The sequence below is a fragment of the Folsomia candida genome, unplaced genomic scaffold, assembly GCF_002217175.1.
Source record: "Folsomia candida strain VU population unplaced genomic scaffold, ASM221717v1 Fcan01_Sc005, whole genome shotgun sequence".
In the NCBI taxonomy this organism is placed as follows: Eukaryota; Metazoa; Arthropoda; class Collembola; order Entomobryomorpha; family Isotomidae; genus Folsomia; species Folsomia candida.
In genome coordinates, this window is record NW_019091197.1 from 633,595 (window position 1) to 656,738 (window position 23,144).

Sequence of the window (23,144 nt, forward strand, 5' to 3'; positions counted from 1 at the left end):
TTGGGGGTGGCATCATCCTCGGGGTGGCAATGGTGGGGTGCGTTAGACGGGGTGCGATTGATCGGGTGGAATCATCCGCAAATCCTTAAATTTTTTTACTCTCACTTCCATTTCCAACAGACATTTCTAGCTTATAATTCTCGCTCGCCCGGCGGAGACGGGCTTATACGCTAGTACATACATAATATATATATATTATAATAAGTATATATTATATACTTGTGTATGTTATATGCACAAGTTTTTACGTGTGTGTGCACTCATCCTTAGACAATGTAATAAAATTATCCAGGTTTTTGTGTATTAATGCTAGACAAGGTTTTTCTATGTACATAATTCCAAAATAAGTAATTACAGACATCCTAGTTTATTAATTAAACCTTAAAGAGCAGTTTTCTCAGATTTTCTGAACTATAGTTCAGATGGAATCAAGGAAATTCCCGAGCTACACAGTATGTAACGATTAGGCGCCGACGAAAAGGTACCGAAATGCAACGCTACTTCGTTAATGAAAAGGTACCGAAATTTCGCAGTTAGCACCAAATCAACGTTATTTCATTGCCTACTCATTGGTACTGAATATTCCGTGCGGATTTGGCACCGAAATGTAGGTGTATAATCGGTGCTCGTTAGTGAACGTTGATACCCAACCAGATCGGTACCTGATCGGTACCATTGATAAATTTCGGCGCCGAATCGTTACATTATGGTGTTCAATTTCGTTAGTTTTTCGGTACTAGGATTTGGCAGCTCGGGTTAATGGTATGTATTATGTATATATAAATAATGCATATCATTCTGGGGGAAGCAGCATGGTGACAAGTGTAGATTTTGTTTCTCAATACTATTGTTGTATATCGACTAAATTTTATTAAACATTTAAGTATACATTGCGGTTTATTTCAGTGTACTTTGTGCTGACGTACATCGTTTCTTGTTATGCCTGAGTCTTTAACGATAGGTGGTTCATACAGATTATATGTAAATAACCCTTGCAATGTGTATACATACATTCATACATATGTATGTACGTATAATTTTTTATGATTAAAAATCACAATTGCCTTTAAACTCACCTTCTCAAATGCATATGTAGGTCGCTTGTAGTTCATGAGAGCACTTTTGTCGTGTCCAAGGAGGAAGCTCGTATTTACGACATCAGGTATGCAAAATAACTAATAAATACATACATACATACAATTAATTATTTGGTCTGCAAAACTGTATATAACTAGATAAAAATGAAACAAATATTTATAACCCTTTTGTTACCAACTCGTGCGTCCTAATAAGTGAGGAAGCCAATGGGTACATGCATTACATACATACTTATTTCGTCAACCTTTCCTCATATCTATGCTGGCTTTACTTGGACGATAAAAAATTATACACCAATGTTTTCGTCAATTTGTCAACTGTTCGCCAAATATCAGAGCAGCAATAAACTCAACTCCATAGAATTTCGCTTAATTTGTCACAGTAATTTTAAAACAATGCTCTAAAATCATAGAATAATGTTTTAGTTAATCTTTAACCACAGGAAGCAGCAACTTTATACTGCCAACAGCCAGGCAAATTGTTACATAGAAATTTAAAATTTTTAGTGTCTACTTTACGAGGAGCATTTACCAAAGTTTCCTGATTTACATGGTTTCCCTCAGCACGAAGCCGTGGGCGTGTTTAATTTTCTACTTAATGTTTCCAGAAACACCAGTATTTTACAATACTGCGGTTAAAGAGGTTTTGGGGGATTCGGAAATCGCAACTATAATTGAAAAGGTCGTCATGGTTTTTGATTTTTTAAACATGGCTGCATGCAACTATCTAATTTTCTATACGATGTTAATCCTTGGTATGTCGATTACCTTATACTGCGGTGAGTTATTGATATAAGTACATATTTGTACTGGGCAATGGGGGTATTCATGATTCCTTCGTAACCTCAGTGTTCTTCGTATCGTAAAGTAAATTGCGACAGTTTCGAGATACTAAGATTATGATTTTGACCAAGGTGGGCACCTTATTTTTTCTTCGTAAAGTATTGCATGATACATACCTGGGCGCTATTAAAATTATGAATACCTTAATGCCTTAATTAATTAGTTACCTTATTAAACAGCGAACCATCTTAATTGTCGCTGAAAAGCAGACAAGTGATTTTTAACCTCGAAGATTTTTATAAAATGCAATAATGTGTGCAATTCTTGATTAGAAATCTGCTAAGTCAATGATCATTTGTCTGGGTTTGAACTACAATATGAATACATATTCCATGCATCCACATATTACATACGTAATTTCATAATTCAATATTTTTATTTTAGCTCCACTTCGTCGCATTATGATCGAGTTACGGGCCGACATTAAGAAATCTCATTTTGCCCGAGACGACGTGAGACTAGTCAGTAATCTGCAGCTTGAATATGTTGGCATGAAATAGACAAATATGACTGTTATGGAAACCCTTGGACCTCTCACGCTCTACGTTCACTTCACGTGGGGACAGTTTTGTCTATTTTGTAATTTCCAAGCGATAAGGAATTGGAATTCGATGACACATTTTACGAAGGTGAGTCTATGCAACTGCTAGAAATCTGGTGAGTCACGTTGATTTCTCGGTATTAAAGTTGTTTCCGAATGGTAAATATGAAAATTGTGAAGGTGAAGCAAGCTACGAGCGCTGCAAATTTGCAATTGGTGCTACAGGCAAATATAGATTCTGCTGGAAAAGTGAGAATTTTGGCTGATATTAAATATATATGATTTAGGCGCCCTAAGCTTACCGAATTTTTCGCATATGGGCACGTGCATCACTAAATGTTGCTTCTAAAGAGTTTCTCTTTCTAACTAATGTGGTTAAAAAATTTTTATTGCAAAAACTTAACTTGAAAGTTATGTAACTTTAAAGTCTCTTCTTAAATAATAGTGACTTTCTATATAATGACCAGTGACCAGTGATTTAGTAATTTAAAACTAAATATATGTATCTATGTCTAGGGCATGCTGCTCACGTGGTCAACCACGGGTCAGATAATCTGGGGCTTAACGCTCGAGATGGCCGGAAGGATAGCGTTGGAAGCAACGAAAGTTACCAAGTCATGGAAACAGATAAAAATCAAGGATAAATTAGAGGGCAAAATATTTACGAAATTCAGAAAATCATGTCGTCCCGTCGTATTCGGACAGGAAGGCGTGTTTACAATCAAGCGAATGACGGTCCTTAAATTCTTTCGAGCAATTGTGAAAGGAACGTTCAGAGCGTTATTGACGATTGGAGAGTGACTAAAAAGTATAGCAATTTATATGCAAACATGCATGATTTTAAGCAGAGATGATGAATGTATGTACATAAGTATCTACGGTGATATAAATATTTGGGATTTTGTTTTCGCTGTACATATTTACATACATACATAGGTTGTAATAATAAATACAGAAATAAAATCTGCAAGAAATTTCAATAAATTTATCTAACAAACACTCTGCCATAAGACAAAGGCAGGTGACCTTCGGGTTTGCTTTGATATATTGTTAAGTTTTTTTTGCGTCAAATAATATATCGCAACCGCATCAGTAATGGCCGATTTTGAATAGGTATTTACATAAATATGTGCGCATGTATGTATATATGAATGTACCTATAAATACATACCTATGTACGTCTTTGATTATATTTAGACTGAAATGCATATGTAAAAATTATACCCACATGGACTTTTTGAACTCCATTTAAGTATTCAAAGTTTGTCCTATGGTTTTCAGTGTTTTTAAATGCTTCTACTTATGTACAAACGTAACTTTGCCAGCAGTATGTATGCATTAAATTGATTTTAATTTGGGCTTCGAACATTATATCGGGGTTGTAAAAATGCAATCCAATTATAATTGGATAGTATACTATCTATTATGCCAATTGGCTTATGCCAGTAAAATCCGAGGTTATCAAACCCTAAGTACTAAAGCGTACAAAAAACTAGTTAACCAAATTTTGCATAGGTGAAACCAAGAACATTTGCGGCATGATCCTGAAAATCTTGTACACTTACAATGCAAGTCTTTTACGTGTACAACTCAGATCTGGTTGGGACCAATTTTATTTTGTTCACCACAAAAAATAAGCATACCCGTATTTTTTCATTTTTCATAATGCGCTAATTTGAAAGCGAGGCGCGAATTTGAAAACGTTTTTCAGCCAAAACCTCGGTTTTCAAAAATTCTGTAAATTTTTAAATTTTAGCGCGAATCTAAAAATTCGAAAACATGTCTCTTTAGAATGACTTACCTGACTTATGAAAAATTCAATTGTCTCGAAATTTGATTTTCAAAATTTTTTGCCAGTTTTTGAAATTCATTAAAATTATAAACTCTTTCAAATTTTTAATTTTTCAAAAAATAATGCATGTGGATTTTTTACAAGTCAAGTAAGTCATTCTGAAGAGACATGTTTTCGAATTTTTGGATTCGCGCTAAAATTCGAAAATTTACAGAATTTTTAAAAAGCGAGGTTTTGGCTGAAAAATGTTTTAAAATTCGCGCCACGCGCTTAAATCAGCGCATTATGAAAAATGAAAAAATACGGGTATGCTTATTTTTTGTGGTGAACAAAATAAAATTGGTCCCAACCAGATTTGAGTTGTACACGTAAAAGACTTGCATTGTTAGAACTTTAATATCCAGTGATTTTTTATGTTTTGGAAACTGATGTTTTGAAAAGTTATATTTTAACGCTTATAGGGCTAAATTTTAAAATTGCGCTATTCAAAAAATCACTGTGGGTGTGAAAACATTTCTAAGGATAGCTGGTTTTGGGGTTAAATAGTTGTGTCCTCTACGCTTGACCACATTTTTCAAAATTATACCTAGATCGGTCTAACCATAAATAAATACTCTTATCAAAAAATTAAGACGAAGGATTTTAAGCGCTTTCGAGATATGTAGGCCAGATCAAAATCTGGTCTGGTAAATTTGGTTCTTCCTGTACGTGGCTAAAATTTACTACCATTGTAAATTACAGTTTGTAAGGGTATATTTTGGCATTTAGCCAGCCATTTCGCATTATTATACTTTTATGAAGTACGTATTATACATACAGTTTTATAGACAGTTTTATTTATTACACGAAAAATCAATCGCTGGCAAACCCAACCCTCACTTTTTTCTGGATGAAATCCTGTCTCTAATAAAGTTACATGTCTAAATTTCGAAAAATTCTGTCCAAAAGTTTTCACAAAAAATCTCGTCCTGCAAAATGTACTCAACGCAGTTCAAAAAATTATTGTCAATCTCAACCAAACTTTGCTCTTTCGTTGGTGTGACTAGCTTTTCATTTGACATAAAGACTAACAAATTTAAGTATGACCCGTCGCGACGAAAAAGACATCAAAATGTATTTAGTGTCATAGTTGTCCAAATTTTCTTTGTGGTTTTTCGAACTGTTCAACTCGAAGAAAGAGCCAAGTTTGACAAATCACTGCGGGAACAGGTCCCAATCTGTTGGGCTTTCGTTTTTGCGGCGGTGTGCATCATATCTCCACTTTGTGTTCTGTTCTTTCGCCAGGACAAAATTATCGCGGTACTTAACAGAATTATTAAGTACAATGTCAATTTTCAGGGTAAGGATTACAAAATTAAATGTTCTTTACATCATTGAACAAGTCCACGGTTGTTACGGTCTAAGCTTTTTCTTGCAAAATTTTGTCTTAAAATTTCACAAAATTCCAGCCCTGAATTTTATGCAATTTTACCTTATTTCCAAACTGCGCTTACTCTTTTTCAGAAAAATGGATGCCGAAATACGACCCTGAAGTAGCGCCATTGTCTCGCTTGGTGGACCCAGCCTTTCGAATATGTATCGTCTCATTGACGCTGCTTCCATGGACGTGTCCAATTTTCTATGTTCGATATCCCGAAATGCCCCTTTTTGGGAACACAGCAGTTAAGGAATTTCTTAAATATATGCAATTCGACCCAGAAACGGTCAGCCTTATTCACATGCTGGTGTTAGTAGTGGACTTCCTAATACTTGTTGTGGGCAGCTGTGCAGTTTTTTACGCTATTCTTGCACTGGGAATGATGGTGATCGTCTATTGTGGTAAGTATCTAGAAGATGCAAACTATTGTTGAATTTGAAATTCTAAATATGATAATTTCAAAACCTCCAAATTGAAAACCTTAAGGTAAATAGAAGGTTTGATTACGAAATTATGTGCATATAGCACCCCTTCCCGTGCGTTTCTGAGACTTGGGATCCATTGGGGAATCTGAACAGTAGAAGGATCCTGAAGGATCCCTTATGATTACAGTATATTTCCAATAAGAAGTGATGCATATATGCATTTCATGTAAAAAATCCAATTGGAAATTTTCATATAGGAAAATGACTGCCAGGTCCCCAATGGAATTCCTAACATTAACGGGATCGGATTGGAACATGCTTGCATTATATAACTCAATATCCCATCTGAATTAATCATTTTGGATTTAGACGAAAATGCATGAAATATGAAATAAATGTATGAAATTTTATTTGATCTTGAAACTATGCATATAAAGCCAGATTCCGAATTTACGATGACCCAGTACGAGTTCTTACTTCTTGCATATGTATGTAGCATGACATAAAAAACGACAAATCCCATTCACAAATTCTGTATTTACATAGTTTTTAATCTGTTTCGAACAAATTTACAACATCAATATAATATGTTTTTATATCATTTCGATACACAAAAAACTTTTTTAAAGGTAACAAGAGTTTAGAGCTAATTAGTTCCCGTGTTAAGGAAACACCGTTTGCGCAATAATATATGTAAGGCATTTGTTTCAACTTTTTAACCTTAAATGTAGATAAAATTAGTAATGGAGGTTCGCATAAACAGTTTACACGGCAAGTGCATTTCGTTCCGATAAATTGCACAATTTTTCCGAGAGTATCATCTCTTAAAAAAACAATGTTATTGCAGCGTTTATAAGTTTCTTTTGCCCAGAATCGATGATAAAAAATCACACCAACATTTGAGCAAACAAAGTTTGAATTTGTTTCCAATTGAAACTCTCTTCGAAAGTCTTGGAGTAATTCCGGCTTTGTTTGAGGTCTAATTATATTAAATTCCTTATTTCGCTTGAAAGCTTTATTTAGTTTGGATAAAAAATTTTGGACAGGCAAATCCAAGTTGGAAGATTGAACGAATTCACATATTTCCATATCCAAGAAACTGTCTGTAATTTGCTTCACTACCCCATTAGAGCTTTTTATATATTTTTTCAACTGACCATTGAAAGATTCGAACTGGAAAGACGAGCTCTCATACAAAGGACCCCAATTTTCTACTGTGGCAATTAAATGCTGCAGTTGGTGAACGTTAAAACTGTAAAAAGTTTCCCCATATAATTCCAAACCATCTGTTAGAAACGAGAAAATGAACTTTTCAGATGTTCGTAGTTCTGCTTCTACAATGGAACGTTGTGAGCAGAGGAAAATAGCTCGGGACAATTTTCCAAAATGCTTTAAATATTCTTTCTGCAATATTCCTTTCAATATACATGGTAGAATAAATAGTCACGTCCGCCACTCGGAAGCTTTCCAATGTTTATTAGTGGAAATGCTCCGAGTCGATCGTACTATTTCTGATGGAACCTTGACATTCATCAGCCTAGCGTCGATTTGTTCAGACCTATCTCCGCGATAATAACTGCCAAATTTATTTGTTAACCACAGTTGGGTAAAACTTCTAACTATTCCAAGAAAAATGCAGTGCATATAGTCTACACTGAAACCATTAACCAGATCAAAGTATTTCAAATCGCACAATGGGCTACGAAATTTTTGGCCAAGTACGAATTCCCCTTGGTTGGCATTTAATTTGTAGGAATTTCCGTTCCTGAAAATTACATCTTTCTCGTCTGGCAAAAAAACTCTACAATTTCCACGACCCTTTTTAACAGATTTTCCTGAATTAGTGCACCAATTACATCCATATTTTCCATTAAATTGCTTATGTCCTTGTAGCATACATCTTGCAACAGAATCAACGGAACATAAATTAAACGTAACATTAGAACTAATGCTCACACCGTCAGCAGTTTTCCAGTTGATTCCGTTTAACAAGGAGTTCATTTGCGGTATAATTTCAGTTAAATACATTTCTATATCCGGTTTAGAATGCCCGAACCAAACTCCTCCTAACAATACGTGCCGTTTCCTAAGATAAAATGGTAGCTCGTTAATTGTAAACAGTACCGGCCATATCGAACAATTAGAGGAATGAAATACCGGAACTCCGTCTGTATTGAAAGTACAGCTTAAATCAGTGGATCTTCTCGGGAATGAGCGGTACATTTTTCCGGAAGTAATGCCATCCAATCTACCTGACCTTCCAGAATTATGAAAACTCGCTAATAAGGATTTTTGCACAACAGCATCTTTAAGCACAATACAGAACTGCTTCCTTAAATCACAGATTAGAAAAAAGCTCAGATTAGTTGCTTCTCCGTATAGACGCATTGACACACGTTGCAAACAAAATTACGAAGTTTTGTATTGCATTTAGCACAGTAAAATACTCGCGTACACCATGTTTTTTCAGTGCCTAATTCTTTGCATATTCCAGAATATGATGTCGGGTAAGATGTTTGCGGAGGAAGGTGAAGCTGGATAAGTTTCAAAATGTCCTCAGTGGCTGCTTTTGTAAGCGAATGTCTTGAACGGACGGACTGAATCAATTTCATACTAGTTGTTTTCGTTAATTGGCAAAGAGGGTAAAGGGTTGGCTCCTACATGAACAATAATTTTCGTTCACATAATTTTGTTTTAGATATGCATTCATTACAAAAAAAACTCACTAGCATTTGCATTTCCACGATCGACTCATCACTGATGGTCACAGAGTCGTCAAAATCTTCACAATCCGACGTATTGTTGCTCGTTAAACTAGACACGTCCCATTCCGGAGGATGCGGTGAGATCGGTTCCCCTGATTATAAAAACGCAGGCTTTATAATATTAAATATTATTCACATATATTTCAATTTTTATTTGAATCTGACGCTTGCATTTCTAACCAATTTGTGACGAACAGTCGAAGTCAAGTAGCAATGGATTTGAGGAATTGGATCTATTATCGTCAGACGAAATGGATTCAGAACTCTGCTTTTTTTCTTTTCTTTGTCTGCAAAATAAAAAGGAAGTGGTCAACAAATTTTGTGAAAATCTAAGTAATATTTTGCAGATTACCTTTTGAATCAGATTGTAACGAGACTTGTAGGACATATAACGCTTCCTTTGATTGCTGGACATTTTTCGTGGCTTAGCTAATAGCTTAAAATAACAACAAATTATATAGACAGCGTAAATACAATAATAATTTGGACTGCAGTTCGAACTAACAGGTGGCTGCCAAAAATCCTCGCATTCTACGACTCATCGTTGACGTCAAGTAGCCCCGATAAATACTGAGCGGCATATCAGAATCTATTTGCTGCTCACCATGCTTTTTTAGTTTCAGTATCAGTCGTTCTTAAGCTCTGGTCAGACTAAATCACTCGCTCTGGTCAATTTTCTATTCTTTTAGATATACCTACGGTGACATGACCCACGCTGTCGTATGTTGGGAGGAGGAAAACTCATATTCGACTGTGTCGTTGAAAGATTTAGAGTTTGTTGAAGGTGATGAGCAAGAACCAATCGGAAAATCAGTCAGAATCAAGTGGAAAAATGAAGTATGTGTTGCAAAAATAATCGCAATTGGTGAGTATAAAATTTAATTGTGCTCATGAGTATTAGTCGCATATTAGCTATTACTGATTTTTAAAATACTCAATACGGCAAGAAAAGGGCGATGAGAAAGGAGGAAAGCCGACTAGCTATTGTTGCTGCTAACGAGTCTTGAAAAGGAAGAACCACCGGAAACTATCTTGGGATATAAAAGGTCCCATTTAATTTCGCGTTCGCAAGATGATGGGATTTTCGACCCAGACCAGGTAATAATCATGAATGAAAATTTCATTATGAAATGAAATAAATCACTTGATTAGATGCATTGCCATCGACTTCCAAATTTATTGCTCGTTTATATTTACTTCTAGTTTATTCCTGCAAAATTAAACCGAGCGGATACTGCATTGGCAGTTTCCACTTCTATTGCAAAAACTACAGATTTTGAATTTACATTGGGGCTGGTGCCGGTTGGAGTCGCCGAGTTACCCGACGGAGTCGACCGAATTGAAATTGATGGCGGGATTGAAGAACCTCAGGTGTCGTGAGATTGTTTCACGTGAAATTATTTTTAGTTATTTCATGCAATTTTCCTGTGCCTGGTCTGCAGAGTGTTCCAGCGACAAATGAAAACTTTGAGCTAAACAAGGACAACGTCATCGCAAATTTACAAGCCGAATTGTACGAGGAAAAGAAAAAAAATCGGAAACTTAGAAGTAAAGTACTATGTACTATGACATTTAGCTATTAATTTAGACATTATTATTTAACTTATTATTTTAATTTTCAACAAATATTATGTAGGGATGATGAGAAAAATCAGTCCAGCGACAGACACACAATTTGTGGAAGCTGAGAAGATCGAAATCAAACCGGGGATCTTTGTTAAAAAATCGTTTCTGGAATTGGCTAAACTTAGCTGTGTCTCCCGACCAAGTTTCTTCTTCCGCAAATTGATCTTTGAAGGTGAGATTTTTACTCTCGAAGAAATTGCCAACTCGTCCTTGACTGGTAAGCCATCTCCAGCCTTTCGGAACAATGTTCGAAGATGTATCGACCCTATCCGATTTAAAGCATTAAAGGGTGAGCTTGATATTCATCATATTATTGATTTAAAAAACATGAAAAAAACATGAACGAAAATGTACTGTTTTTTTATAGATTACACAACGGAAATTTTCGGTCTGAAGCCAAATACTGTTGAGTGGTTAACTTTTGAAAAGAAGCTTCACAATATTCCTGGGGATGCCAGAAAGAAGATGAATCGCCTCACAGGTCTGGCTGGAAATTCAACGATCACGTCGCAGGAATTCAGTCGTCCGAATTCCGATGATTCAGAAACGAGAGTTGAGGAGTATCTCAACTTGGTAGGGGACAATTAAGAACAGTATAAAATTTATTAGTTGGATTCTTGTATAAATAAATACATTGAATTTTTAATAGTTGATATTTTGTTTTTGTTCCGGGATTTATTTTAAAATATCCAATGGGAATTTTGATGGTTTTCATATAGTATATTTTCATACTGGATAGTGTTTCCCGATATCATATATGACGAAATGAAATGTTCATGCTAAATTCCCAATATGAATCAATGGGTTCGTATTTGAGAAAAGTGATGGGGAATCCTTCCCCTTTTCCCAACACTGTTTCCCATTGGGCTCTCCCTAATGGAAACAGTGGGAACGAATTGCACGGGATTTATCCAATTTTGATGGAGTTACGACCCGAATTGACGACACGACATGAAGCAATTGAAGAAGTTCGACAGCCTGGAAATATAATGAGGGAATACAGCTGCCTAAACTTGATAAATATGGAAGTCATGGAAACAATGGGGCTCTTGTTGCTCTACATTCACAGCACGTATGGCCAGTTCTGCCTGTTTTGCAACTTTGTTTCCATCAAGAAGTGGGATTCTCTGACATATTTTACCAAGGTGAATTTGTATGCATATTTTTGCATTGTATTGTTTAGCTGATAATCAAATAAAAAAATTTGCAATTATTTTTAATTAGGTGATGCTCATAAGTTGGTCAGTTAATGGACAACTCGTGTGGGGACTGATTCTCGAAACGTTCGGAAGGATGGACATGGAAGCGAAGAAAGTTCCGAAATCTTGGAAGTTAATAAAATCTGGGGAGAAAATAGAGCGGAAAATTCTGTCAAAATTCCGGAAATCAATGAGACCTTTGACGTTTGGAGAAGAAGGCGTATTTACAATGAAACGGATGACGGTGCTCAAATTCTTCCGAGGAATTATTAAGGGGACGTTCAGAGCGTTACTAACAATTGGGCAATGATATGTTACTTATCTTTTTTTATGATAATGCCGTGTAAGCATATTTCAAGGGGAAGCAAAATTACCAAATTTTGGATGGAATAGCAAAATAGAGCTTTGAATAATTTATTCAAAAAATTAATTCAATTATTTCTGTTTCATCTTTGCATACGTAAATATGTACAAGTCAATTTATTGTGAATCACAATTTGTGATTAACATGGAATATTCCTATGTATTTTAAGTTGAAATTATATACATACATTTCAAATTAATCAATAATTATATTACCGATAACAACTGTGAACCACACGGAAAACTTATCAATCTGCTTAATTATACACCAAACGACAAGAAATTTTATTCCAGTATTTTTTTATTCTGGATCAATGTCTCCAAATATTTTGATCTCTGTTCTGACTACCTTTAAAACTTATTTAATACATTTTTTTCTAAAGTCTTGTGAATAATGAAAATTTGTGATTTGCAAGGGCTACTGGCCATTTATGCAATAAAGACATACATACATAAATATATTTCAAATTAATCGTAAATTTAAGTGAAAAAACGTATTTCTTCCAGCATAAATTATAATGTATAACTAAATTACTTAACTTAATTAAAATTATTGAGTGGGGAAGGAACTATTCTACGAAGTGGTAGTGGTCATTAGCTTTAGCGAGTACTAGGTATGTATATAAATACGTACACACATGCATATATCATTATACTTTTTGCTTGAAATAATTACGACTTATCCTACATACATACACAGTTAGAAGTCCAGTATTAAAATAAGTAATACTAACAATGCAAGTCTTTTACGTGTACAACTCAGATCGGGTTCGGACCAATTTTATTTTGTTCACCACAAAAAATAAGCATACCCGTATTTTTTGGTTTTTCATAATGCGCTAATTTGAGCGCGGGCCGCGAATTTTAAAACATTTTTCAGCCAAAACCTAGGTTTTTAAAAATTCTGTAAATTTTCGAATTTTAGCCCGAATCCAAAAATTCGAAAACATGTCTCTACAGAATGATTTGCCTGACTTATGAAAAATCCAATTGTCTCGAAATTTGATTTTCAAAATTTTTTGCCAGTTTTTGAAATTCATTAAAATTATAAACTCTTTCAAATTTTTAATTTTTCAAAAAATAATGCATTTGAATTTTTTATTAGTCAAGTAAGTCATTCTGAAGACACATGTTTTCGAATTTTTGGATTCGCGCAAAAATTCGAAAATTTACAGAATTTTTAATAACCTAGGTTTGGGTTGAAAAACGTTTTAAAATTCGCGCCCCGCGCTCAAATTAGCGCATTATGAAAAACGAAAAAATACGGGTATGCTTATTTTTTGTGGTGAACAAAATAAAATTGGTCCCAACCAGATCTGAGTTGTACATGTAAAAGACTTGCATTGTAAGAGGTATTAATGTATGACTCTGCCAAAATTGTATTGATAAGTAATACCTTGTAGTAATAGTTGGGTATATTAATTGATCTTCGTTTTGGTTTTGTATATTGGTTCGAATTGTACAAATTAAATCTAATTACTATTTGTTGCATTTACCTTACCAATGACTTTAAGTCAATAAAATCCAGCAAATAAAGGGGTTAACGCAATTTTGTTACGATTAGACAGATGCATCTAGCTAAATGATCCACTTATCCGACTAATAGTTAAATACATATATATATATATAAATACAGGCGTTGCCCAGAAGTTATGTGCATACTTTTATGAGGGTACATACTAAAATCATATAGTTAGAACTAGGGTTTTACATTGTCAACTTGTCATGACATTTTGACATGTCATAAATGTCATAAATGTCATAAATGTCAGACATTTATTTTTATTGACAATTATGACATTTATGAAAATTTGTAAAATTCGAAATTGTCAACTTTTCTGTCAACTTGTCATTGACAATTATGACATTTTCACTGTTTATATCATTTTTCCCAAACAAAAAGTCATCGTAACCGTAGGCGGTATATTTTGTTTCTCAGCTACACATCTTTCCTCTCATACTTTTTCACTACGAACGACACTTAAAATATTATATTGACGACTTCCGTTCGTGAAATTATAACTTGTTCCGTTTGTCTCTGATCATCAGTTTTATTTGGAGCATTGATTTGGAAGAGTTGGCCGATTCCTTGCATGTTGCTTCCAATGATATTGACCTGAAGTCTGTCTTTTCTTATAACATAAAATGTTTTTCGTTAAACATGAGAGCAATATGAAGCTTGGACTACTGGTTGTCTACAGAGTTTAGTAAGTTCATATATTAATTCACTCGATACATAATTCATCCAGCAGGATATACAGGAAGTTGCAGCCAGCTCGGTGAATATTTTCTAAAAGTTTCTACTTACGACCAACTAGGTAGAGTTAACTGCAACTAATTGAGATGACTGTTACCAATGCTACAACGTTTAAATATTTACAATTGTAGACCGGGAGGCTGAATCTTACTTGACAATCAAACTAAGAGAACTATAAGTAAAATTGAAGCAGGCTGAAAAGAGGAAATTCCTAAAACTTCTTCAATGAAATTGTGAACGGTCGTGATTAAATTTGACGTTATACTTATCCTTAGATATATATAAATACGAGTGGATGGCGATTTAACAAGAACATTTGTTGACTCGTTGAATTGCAATGAGGGAATGAAGAGTTTTAATAGCTGCTAACAAGATTACCTGGTCACGGGGCATATTGAGATTGACAATTATGACAAATGTCATAAATGTCCGTCATATTTGTCGTAAATGTCATACATTTTCAAGCTGTGACATTTATGACAAAAAATTGACAAATTGACATGTCATGACATTTATGACATGACATGACATTTATTCCGTTGACACTGACAATGTAAAACCCTAGTTAGAACCAAAATTAACCGACCTAATTTTGATCTAGCGTGGCTCGAAGGGCTTAAAATCTTTATTCTAAGTTTTTGCATCGGTCAAGCCAAAAACATTTGTGATCCAAGTCGGATCATCCGACCCTAAAAACCAGTTACTTAAAATTTTATAGCAACACTTAGAATATTTTTAAATATCAAGTCATTTTCTGAAATTCTCATTTTGAAAAGTTACAAATTTACACTTATGAGACTAAATTCCAAAATTGCACTTTTCTAAAAATCACTGGGGGCAAAAAAAATTGTGACGGGGTCGAAGGTCAAAATGTTCCTTTGACTATACTTTTCAAAATTATACCTCAATTGGTCTAAGCACTAATATTTTATGCCTCACCTATATTCAAAAATTAAGAATAAAGATTTAAATGCTTTCGCCGGACCAAAATATGGTCTGATAATTTTGGTTTTTACTGTGCATCGTTAAACTTTACTGCCCTAGCAAATTATGGTTTGTAAGGGTGTATTTTGGCAATTAGTCAACCATTTCGAATTTTAAACGCATTATACTTTTATGGACGTTTATCTAAATCCATGTAATATGAATACACCGTCGACTCGAGACAGGTTTATTTATTACACGAAAAATCCATCGCTATTAAACCCAGCCCTCACTTTATTCTGGGTGGAATCCTGTCTCTAACAAAAGTTACATATAAAAAAAATCTGTCGCAAATTTTTAACTAAAATTCTCTCCTCACAAAATGTACTCGACACAATTTAAAAAATTATTGCAAATCACAACCACACTTTGCTCTTTCTTTGGCGTGATCAGTTTTTCATTCGATATAAACAAGAATAAATTTATGTACAATCCGTCACGACGAAAAAGACATCAATTCGCATTTGGTTTCATGGTTGTCGAACTTTTCTTCGTGGTTTTTCGAGCACTTCAACTCGAACAAAGAGCCAAGTTTGATAATTCACTGTGGGAACAGGTCCCGATCTGTTGGGCGTTTGTGTTCGCCTCGGTGTGCATCGTAGCTCCGCTGGGCGTTCTGTTCTTTCGCCAGGACAAGATTATCGCCTCGCTCAATAGAATCATCAAGTACAATGTCAAATTTCAGGGTAAGTGTAACAAAATCAATGTTTTTAGCACCGTGTTTCGTGTGACGGTAATTAAAAATTTATAAATCAACAAAAGGTCATAAGGTCCGCTGTATAAGTCATGACACAGTTTTTTTAAAGTCACGCGACAAGGAAAACATTTTTGTGCGGTTAACGTCAAACGACTTTTAATTTATGAAAAAATATATTGCTTATTTCTTATACCTAGCTAATTAAATATTTGGTTTTGATACGTATTACGTATTACGTATCACCGATTAAATCGGTGATTACGTTGATATGTACGGGCTTGAATTAATCAAATTTTCATTTGCAAAAATACCGTTATGGCTTAAACTTTTTTGAAAAGTTAGATCGTTTAAATTTGGAAGTGAAGGAAAGTGTATACCTCCGAGTATTTAAACTGTGCATTTTTTCATACATGTTTTAAAACAGCATTGACTTTTTTCAGCAAAATGGATGCCGAAATATGACCCGGAAGTAGCGCCGTTGTCTCGCTTGATGGACTCATCTTTGCGAATTTGTATCGTCTCACTGACCTTGGTTCCTTTGGCGTGCCCAATTTTCTATGTCGGATTTCCGGAAATCCCTATTTTTCCGAACACGGCAGTCAAACAAGTACTACAAAATGTGGTACCAATAGTGGCACCAATAATTCTAGTGGACCCAGAAATTGTCTACTTTTTACATACGGTAGCATTAGTTGTAGACTTTCCAATAGTTTTCGTAGCCAGCTATATGATTTTTTGTGTCATTCTGGCATTCGGCATGATGGCGATCGTCTATTGTGGTAAGTACTTTTTAGAAAATGTAAAATTTCGTTTAATTTCAAATTCAAAATTTTAAAAGAATTATTAAATTTGCAAACACTTGGATTTTTAAATCTAAATATTTAAAATTCTTTAAAAACTTTGATGACCTTAAAATTTTAACGTACTTAAATTTTAATTACAAAATTACAGCACCGCTTTACCCGATTTTGATGGAGTTACGGTTACGACCCAACTTGCGTACACGACACGAGGCAATTGACGAAGTTCGACAACCGAAAAATTTGATGCGAGAATACAGCTGCCTAAAATTGTTAAATATGGAAGTCATGCAAGTAATGGGACTCTTGTTGCTTTACGTTCACGGGACCTACGGTCAGTTCTGCCTGTTTTGCAACTTTGTTGCCATCAAGAAGTGGGATTCCTTGTCATATTTTACGAAGGTGATGAATTGTGCATACACTCTTAGAAATCTGGTATTAAAATAATACCAAGCGGTATTAATATATGACTCTACATATCAAAGTGGTAATGTCGTGTAGTAATGGCTCGGTATACAGTTTTACAGATCGGGAGCAAATTTTTTACAGAATGGTATAATTTTAATACCAAGCGGTAACAACTTTAACAGTGACAGAGAAGTAAATATCTGCCTGACTATACCAGATTTCTAAGTGTATTTTTTAAGAAATCATCCTATTGTAGATGAGAATTTGAAAATTTTCTGTTCCAGATGATGCTCATAAGTTGGTCAAGTACGGGACAAGTCTTGTGGGGATTGATTCTCGAAACTTTCGGAAAAATGGACATGGAAGCGAAGAAAGTTCCGAAATCTTGGAAGTTAATAAAATCTGGGGAGAAAATAGAGCGGAAAATTCTGTCGAAGTTCAGGAAATCAATGAGACCTTTGACATTTGGAGAAGAAGGAGTATTCACGATGAAACGGATGACGGTGCTCAAATTCTTTAGAGGAATTATTAAGGGGACTTTTAGAGCGCTATTGACTATTGGACAATGATATGTTACTTATCTATTTGTATGATGATTTTGTGAAAGTATGCATATTTTAAGGGGATGCAAAATTACGATATTTTTGGTGAAATGGCAACATTTAATTTAAATTTAATTAGTTCGATCTTTATGTACGTGAATAGAATTCAATTTATTGCAATTTAACATGGCCCAACCAGAAATGAAAGATGATACAACGTTGACCCAACGGATTTAACGTGCAGATTTTGCACTGTTGAAATAAGGTGCAGATTTTCGCAAAAGTCTTGTAATTTTAACGTTATATTTGTGTGATCATCACACCGTTATAATGAATTGTGCGAAGCACGGTAAACTAACAGTCGAAATTCACGTTAATTTTACTATATCGTTGACACAACGCTGAAATACCGTGATAAGTTCACGGTAAAACATGCACGAAGATTTAACGTGTCCTCAGCGTGAAATCAACGTGTTAAAGACATGACGCTGCACGTTCCCCCATTTTAGATTCCACCACTCCATTTCGCTCCAAATTTTCCACCACCACACCGGCAGCAGCAGAGCTCTACATTTACTTATTTAATATCTTTGTACTTTCCGAATTAATTATCCTGCTCATAAAATTTAAATATTTAGTAGTTTTTTTCCTCAATAACTGGAAATGAGTCTGGCTGTTATAACGAGTAAACCATTTGTGGTGTTAGAATTCCCCGAGGAGCAAACTGTTGAAGCAGTTCCAGCAATTTGGCTAACGTCTGACAAGACCGGATGTCGGTGGCCCAATAAAGTGACCCCTTCTTTTACAAACAAGAAAAAAGACAAGAATTCATCCCCTGGTGATGGTTGGACTGTCTACAAATGTCGAGTGCTGGGAGAATTTGGTAAATATTAATTTTAAGGTGTTTCATATAGTTTAAATTTTGTGTTTTATTTAAATTACTATAAGGAAATTACTTTGCAGATAACTATACTAGTGCCAACGCCGCCGCACACAAGGCGGAGGATACCTCAGAAATAGAGGTGTCGAAAGTGGACTTCTCTGCGGGAAAACGCACAAGGAGGACAACGCAACGTCCAGCGCGGTCATCGTCGTCTGATTGTGAGGACCTTGACAAACCAAGCCAGGCGAATTTGACTACCACAATTCCACAAATTCCAGTTTCAGTCTGTGAGCCGCATAATAATTTTATTGGTAAATGTTTAACTCTTAACAAACATAATAGCGTAACATTCATACTTATATAGTTCGGTGATTTGTAATATTATTATTTTCAGGAGGAGCGGTTAATGAACCTGGGGCTGCTGGCTCCTCGCAAAGTCTTTCATCATTGGCTGAAGACGAGAGAAACCAACTAAATTTTCAAACGGTGGAAATTTTGCCGAATTCTCAAACTTTCTTCATTGACTCCAGCGGAGTTTTATGCACATCTGGTCCTACAAAAAACGTGGGAACGTCAAAGTCGTCAAATTCAGGTTTTTCGGAAGGTATTTCGAAACATTTACGCACGATGTGGATTACCTACACATTTTTTTAATATTTCGTAGGCTTCCAAGGGGTAATCATTAGAGCGTTGGCACGTATTGAAGCCAATCAAAGGGACTTCCGTCAAATCCTGGACGAACTAGTCTTGAATCAACGGTCAGGGGCAACACCGCATGTGGAGGTGGATTATTCATCGCTACCAAAATTCCCTATCGAGAGTGAGGCCGACTTAACAGCATTTGATGTTCAATTATCTATTGATACGGAAAGGAAAGTATTTGTACGTTTTTATGATTTAATTTATCATCATGCTATATCTATACATATGTGCAACAGACCTATTGATTAATTGATTTTGGTAACAACTAACAGGAGCAGTACCTTGTTGGGATAGGAGGAACAACACTTCCTATTACAATCACCGAAATTTTGGAGAGGATATTTGCAAAAACACTACGGATCGGATTGACTTACACGGGCAAGGGCGATGGAAAAAAATCGTACATATCCTTCTCAAATATCAACACGGCTATCGTCGGTAAGATATTTAAAACCGCTTCAATAAATGTTCCACTAGATATAAATAAATTTAATGCATCACTATTCTCCAACAGCTGCTGTGAAACGCAACAGAAAACTAGTCACGGTGCCGGATGATTTAGAGATTAAATCAATCATAATGGATAAGCTTCGATTTTGCCGGAAACCGGAGAAGAAATCGTCTGATGAATAATTGAAGAATAAGTTAATTTGCTAATTTAATTAATCTTAAGTCTAGATCGTGTAAAAAATTAATATGGCTTCTGACAGGACAAGATATCGGAGGATAGAAAGTAATGTACAGTTAATGTTAAGTGAAATGGAAACTGATGTACCAGATGTACCAGATGTAGAGTTAGGTCAGCCAGTAATTTCTAATGATTCATTATCTGAGTTACAATTAGTTTGTGATTCTGATTATGCCAACGGGATATGCTTAGGTTCAGATAAGTTATTAGAGCACGATATGAGTAATTTGAGTATTAAGGATAAATTAGCAAAATGGGCAGTAGAAAATAATATTACCTCCACTGCTGTGAATAGTTTATTAAATGTTTTGAGTGAGGAGTTCCCTAGTTCCAAATTGCCAAAATCATATAAAACTTTACTAGGAACTCCAACAAACTATAATATTTGTACAATAGCAGGTGGTTATTATTATCATTTTGGGTTACGTCAAAAGTTGCAAGTAGTGTCTGATAGTAGTTTTTGTACATTGTCAAAGCAGGGATTTTTCTCAATAACGATAGGAATTGATGGCGTTCCTATTAGTAAAAGTAGTAAGAAACAGTTCTGGCCTATTCTTGGTCGATGTCCTCACATAAGTAATAATATCCCATTTTTGATTGGATTATATTACGGCGAACAATCTAAGCCCATAGATGTAATTGAGTTTTTGGGGCCATTAGTTAATGAATTTTTAGAATTAAGAGCGAAAGGTGTAAATATTTATGGTGTTAATCTTGGAGTTAGGCTACGGTGTATCATTGCTGATGCGCCGGCTCGTAATTATGTAAAGCAGACTGCAGCTTTTAATGGTTTCCATGGATGTGACCGTTGTACATTAAAAGGTGCGTGGTTTGGTCGAGTTGTATTCAATGAATTTTCTTCCCCACTTAGAACAGACAAAGATTTTAACGACCAGCTAGATAAACTCCACCACCACGGAACTTCCCCTTTAGTTCCGTTAAATTTTGGTTTAGTCAGTTGTGTGGTGCTTGACTACATGCACCTTATTTGTTTAGGTGTAGTAAAAAAACTACTAAAATGTTGGAAAAGTGGACCTCTGCCCCATAGAGAAGGGAGACAAACAATTTTAATAATTTCTGAAAAGTTAGTTAGATTAAACAAATACGCAGCCTCAGAATTCAATAGGAGACCGAGATCTCTTTCAGAATTAGAATTCTGGAAAGCCACAGAATTTAGGAGTTTCCTATTGTACTATGGTCCAGTAGTTTTGAAAGATTCTCTGAGCCCCCAAAAATATAAACATTTTTTAAAGCTTAGCATTGCGACCAGAATTTTGCTTTCTAACAACAGATCTTGGTATCCATTTGCAAGACATTTATTTTTTGAATTTGGTAAAGATATGTCTACCCTATACTGCAAGGAATTTCTTGTGTATAATGTTCACTCTTTAGTTCATATCACTGATGATGCAGACATTTTTGGTTCGTTAGAAACAATTAATGCGTTTGCGTTTGAAAACGATATGCAAACAATCAAGCGAATGATACGAGGTAATAGCAATCATTTAGCACAGGTGATAAGACGTATAGGAGAAAAAGAACGTGTTAAAGAGAATGCAAAAATTATTGAGACAATCTCCAGACAATTTAAAATTTCCGACAAACCAAGAGATCGAGGCTTTATTTTACAAAACAATGATATTGTTGTAGTCATTTCTATTGAGGGACAAAAGATTCGTATACGTAAATTTAAGGGAAAGTCTGATTATTTTACAGATCCATGTAAATCGACAAAATTTATGATCTGTAAAGTAACAGATCTTTCATTCACTTCAAAGTTAATTAATGAATTTGACATAAAATATAAGGTAATGTTGTTTCCCATAGCATGTAGTAAAAAATCAAGTTACATTTGTGTTCCTTTATGTGAAGAATAGATTACTAATCATAATTGACATGTATATTTACACATAGTTTATATTGTTATGTATTATTTTGTTGTGAGTAAGCTTTGAAATAAAAATATTTGGATATAAATATTTGCAAAATGAACGTTCAATTAACAGTGCATCACCGAGAAACCTACGATATACCATCGTGCGATTAACGTTGACAGAAAGATAATATAAGGTGCCATGCACATAAATTTTACCGTGCATTAACGTTGATTCAAGGTGTAAGTAACGGTGAAGTCACTGTGCGATTACCATGAAATGCACGGTGCGTGGGACGTTGAAAACACTGACACGATCACCGTGATTCAACGCAGATGAATTAATGTTATTTCATCGTTAAACTTCTGGTTGGGGGAATATTTCTATGCATAGTTACATATTTTATACTGAAATTATACACATACATTTCAACTTAATTGTAAATTTAAGTCCAAAAATTATTCCTCAAGTACAAATTATAATTTATAAATAAATAACCTAACCTAATAAAATTAATCATGACCTATTATTATTAAAATTATTGAGCATCATTGTTTTACAAAAGTGGGAACTATTCTACGAAGTGGAAGTGGTCATCGACATACCCGCTTTGACCAACTGATAATAAATATTTAAATAATTTTGCAAAATATGCACTTTTTTAAACAATTCTGCTATATTACTATACTTCGGACTAGGATTTTCATGTGAATGAAGTTCACAACAGTAATTATTAATATAACCAGAGACTCAACCTAACAACTCTTTTTTTTCGATTTTTTCAATTATGCATCTCAATTATAATTTTGGGGTATGGGGTAATTGGAATCTTACGACAATTATTTTGCCATTGTTACAAAAAGTGACAAAAATAATTACAATTAACAAGAATCAAACTCAAACAGAAACCTGACCTTTACCAGGGGAAAAATTATTTTTCAAAAATACATTATCAATGATCCCACAAAACTTTTACACACGCATGTGGGTCAAGTACCACTTAAACAGACGTAAAATCCAGGAAATTTAAAGAAATTTCCGTTTTCTTCAACATTTTAAGCCCACAACATTTATCTGGTCTCGCGAAAATTGAAACCGAGCCTACTTGTAGATATGTACATGTATATAATTAATAAGAGTTTCCAAAATTTTGAAGTGCCATTACCTGCGGCATCTTACTATCATAAACCTGTTATATTTTTTTATATTTAGGCATCACATTTCATCTATTTGCACAAAAT

General features: G+C 34.7%; 2 protein-coding genes across 2 annotated transcripts; both read left to right on the top strand.

Annotated features, from left to right (window-relative positions):
• The first annotated feature begins 1,765 nt into the window (after nt 1–1,765).
• On the top strand, nt 1,766–3,371 carry LOC118435959. Its single transcript, XM_035852525.1, has 3 exons — nt 1,766–1,876; nt 2,325–2,569; nt 2,998–3,371. Exons 2-3 carry the CDS (start codon nt 2,447–2,449, stop codon nt 3,280–3,282), a joined length of 408 nt encoding a protein of 135 aa, XP_035708418.1. The 5' UTR covers nt 1,766–1,876; nt 2,325–2,446; the 3' UTR covers nt 3,283–3,371.
• Nucleotides 3,372–10,116: 6,745 nt separating this feature from the next.
• On the top strand, nt 10,117–11,159 carry LOC118435879. Its single transcript, XM_035852372.1, has 3 exons — nt 10,117–10,428; nt 10,517–10,795; nt 10,874–11,159. Exons 2-3 carry the CDS (start codon nt 10,519–10,521, stop codon nt 11,092–11,094), a joined length of 498 nt encoding a protein of 165 aa, XP_035708265.1. The 5' UTR covers nt 10,117–10,428; nt 10,517–10,518; the 3' UTR covers nt 11,095–11,159.
• The last annotated feature ends 11,985 nt before the right edge of the window (nt 11,160–23,144 follow it).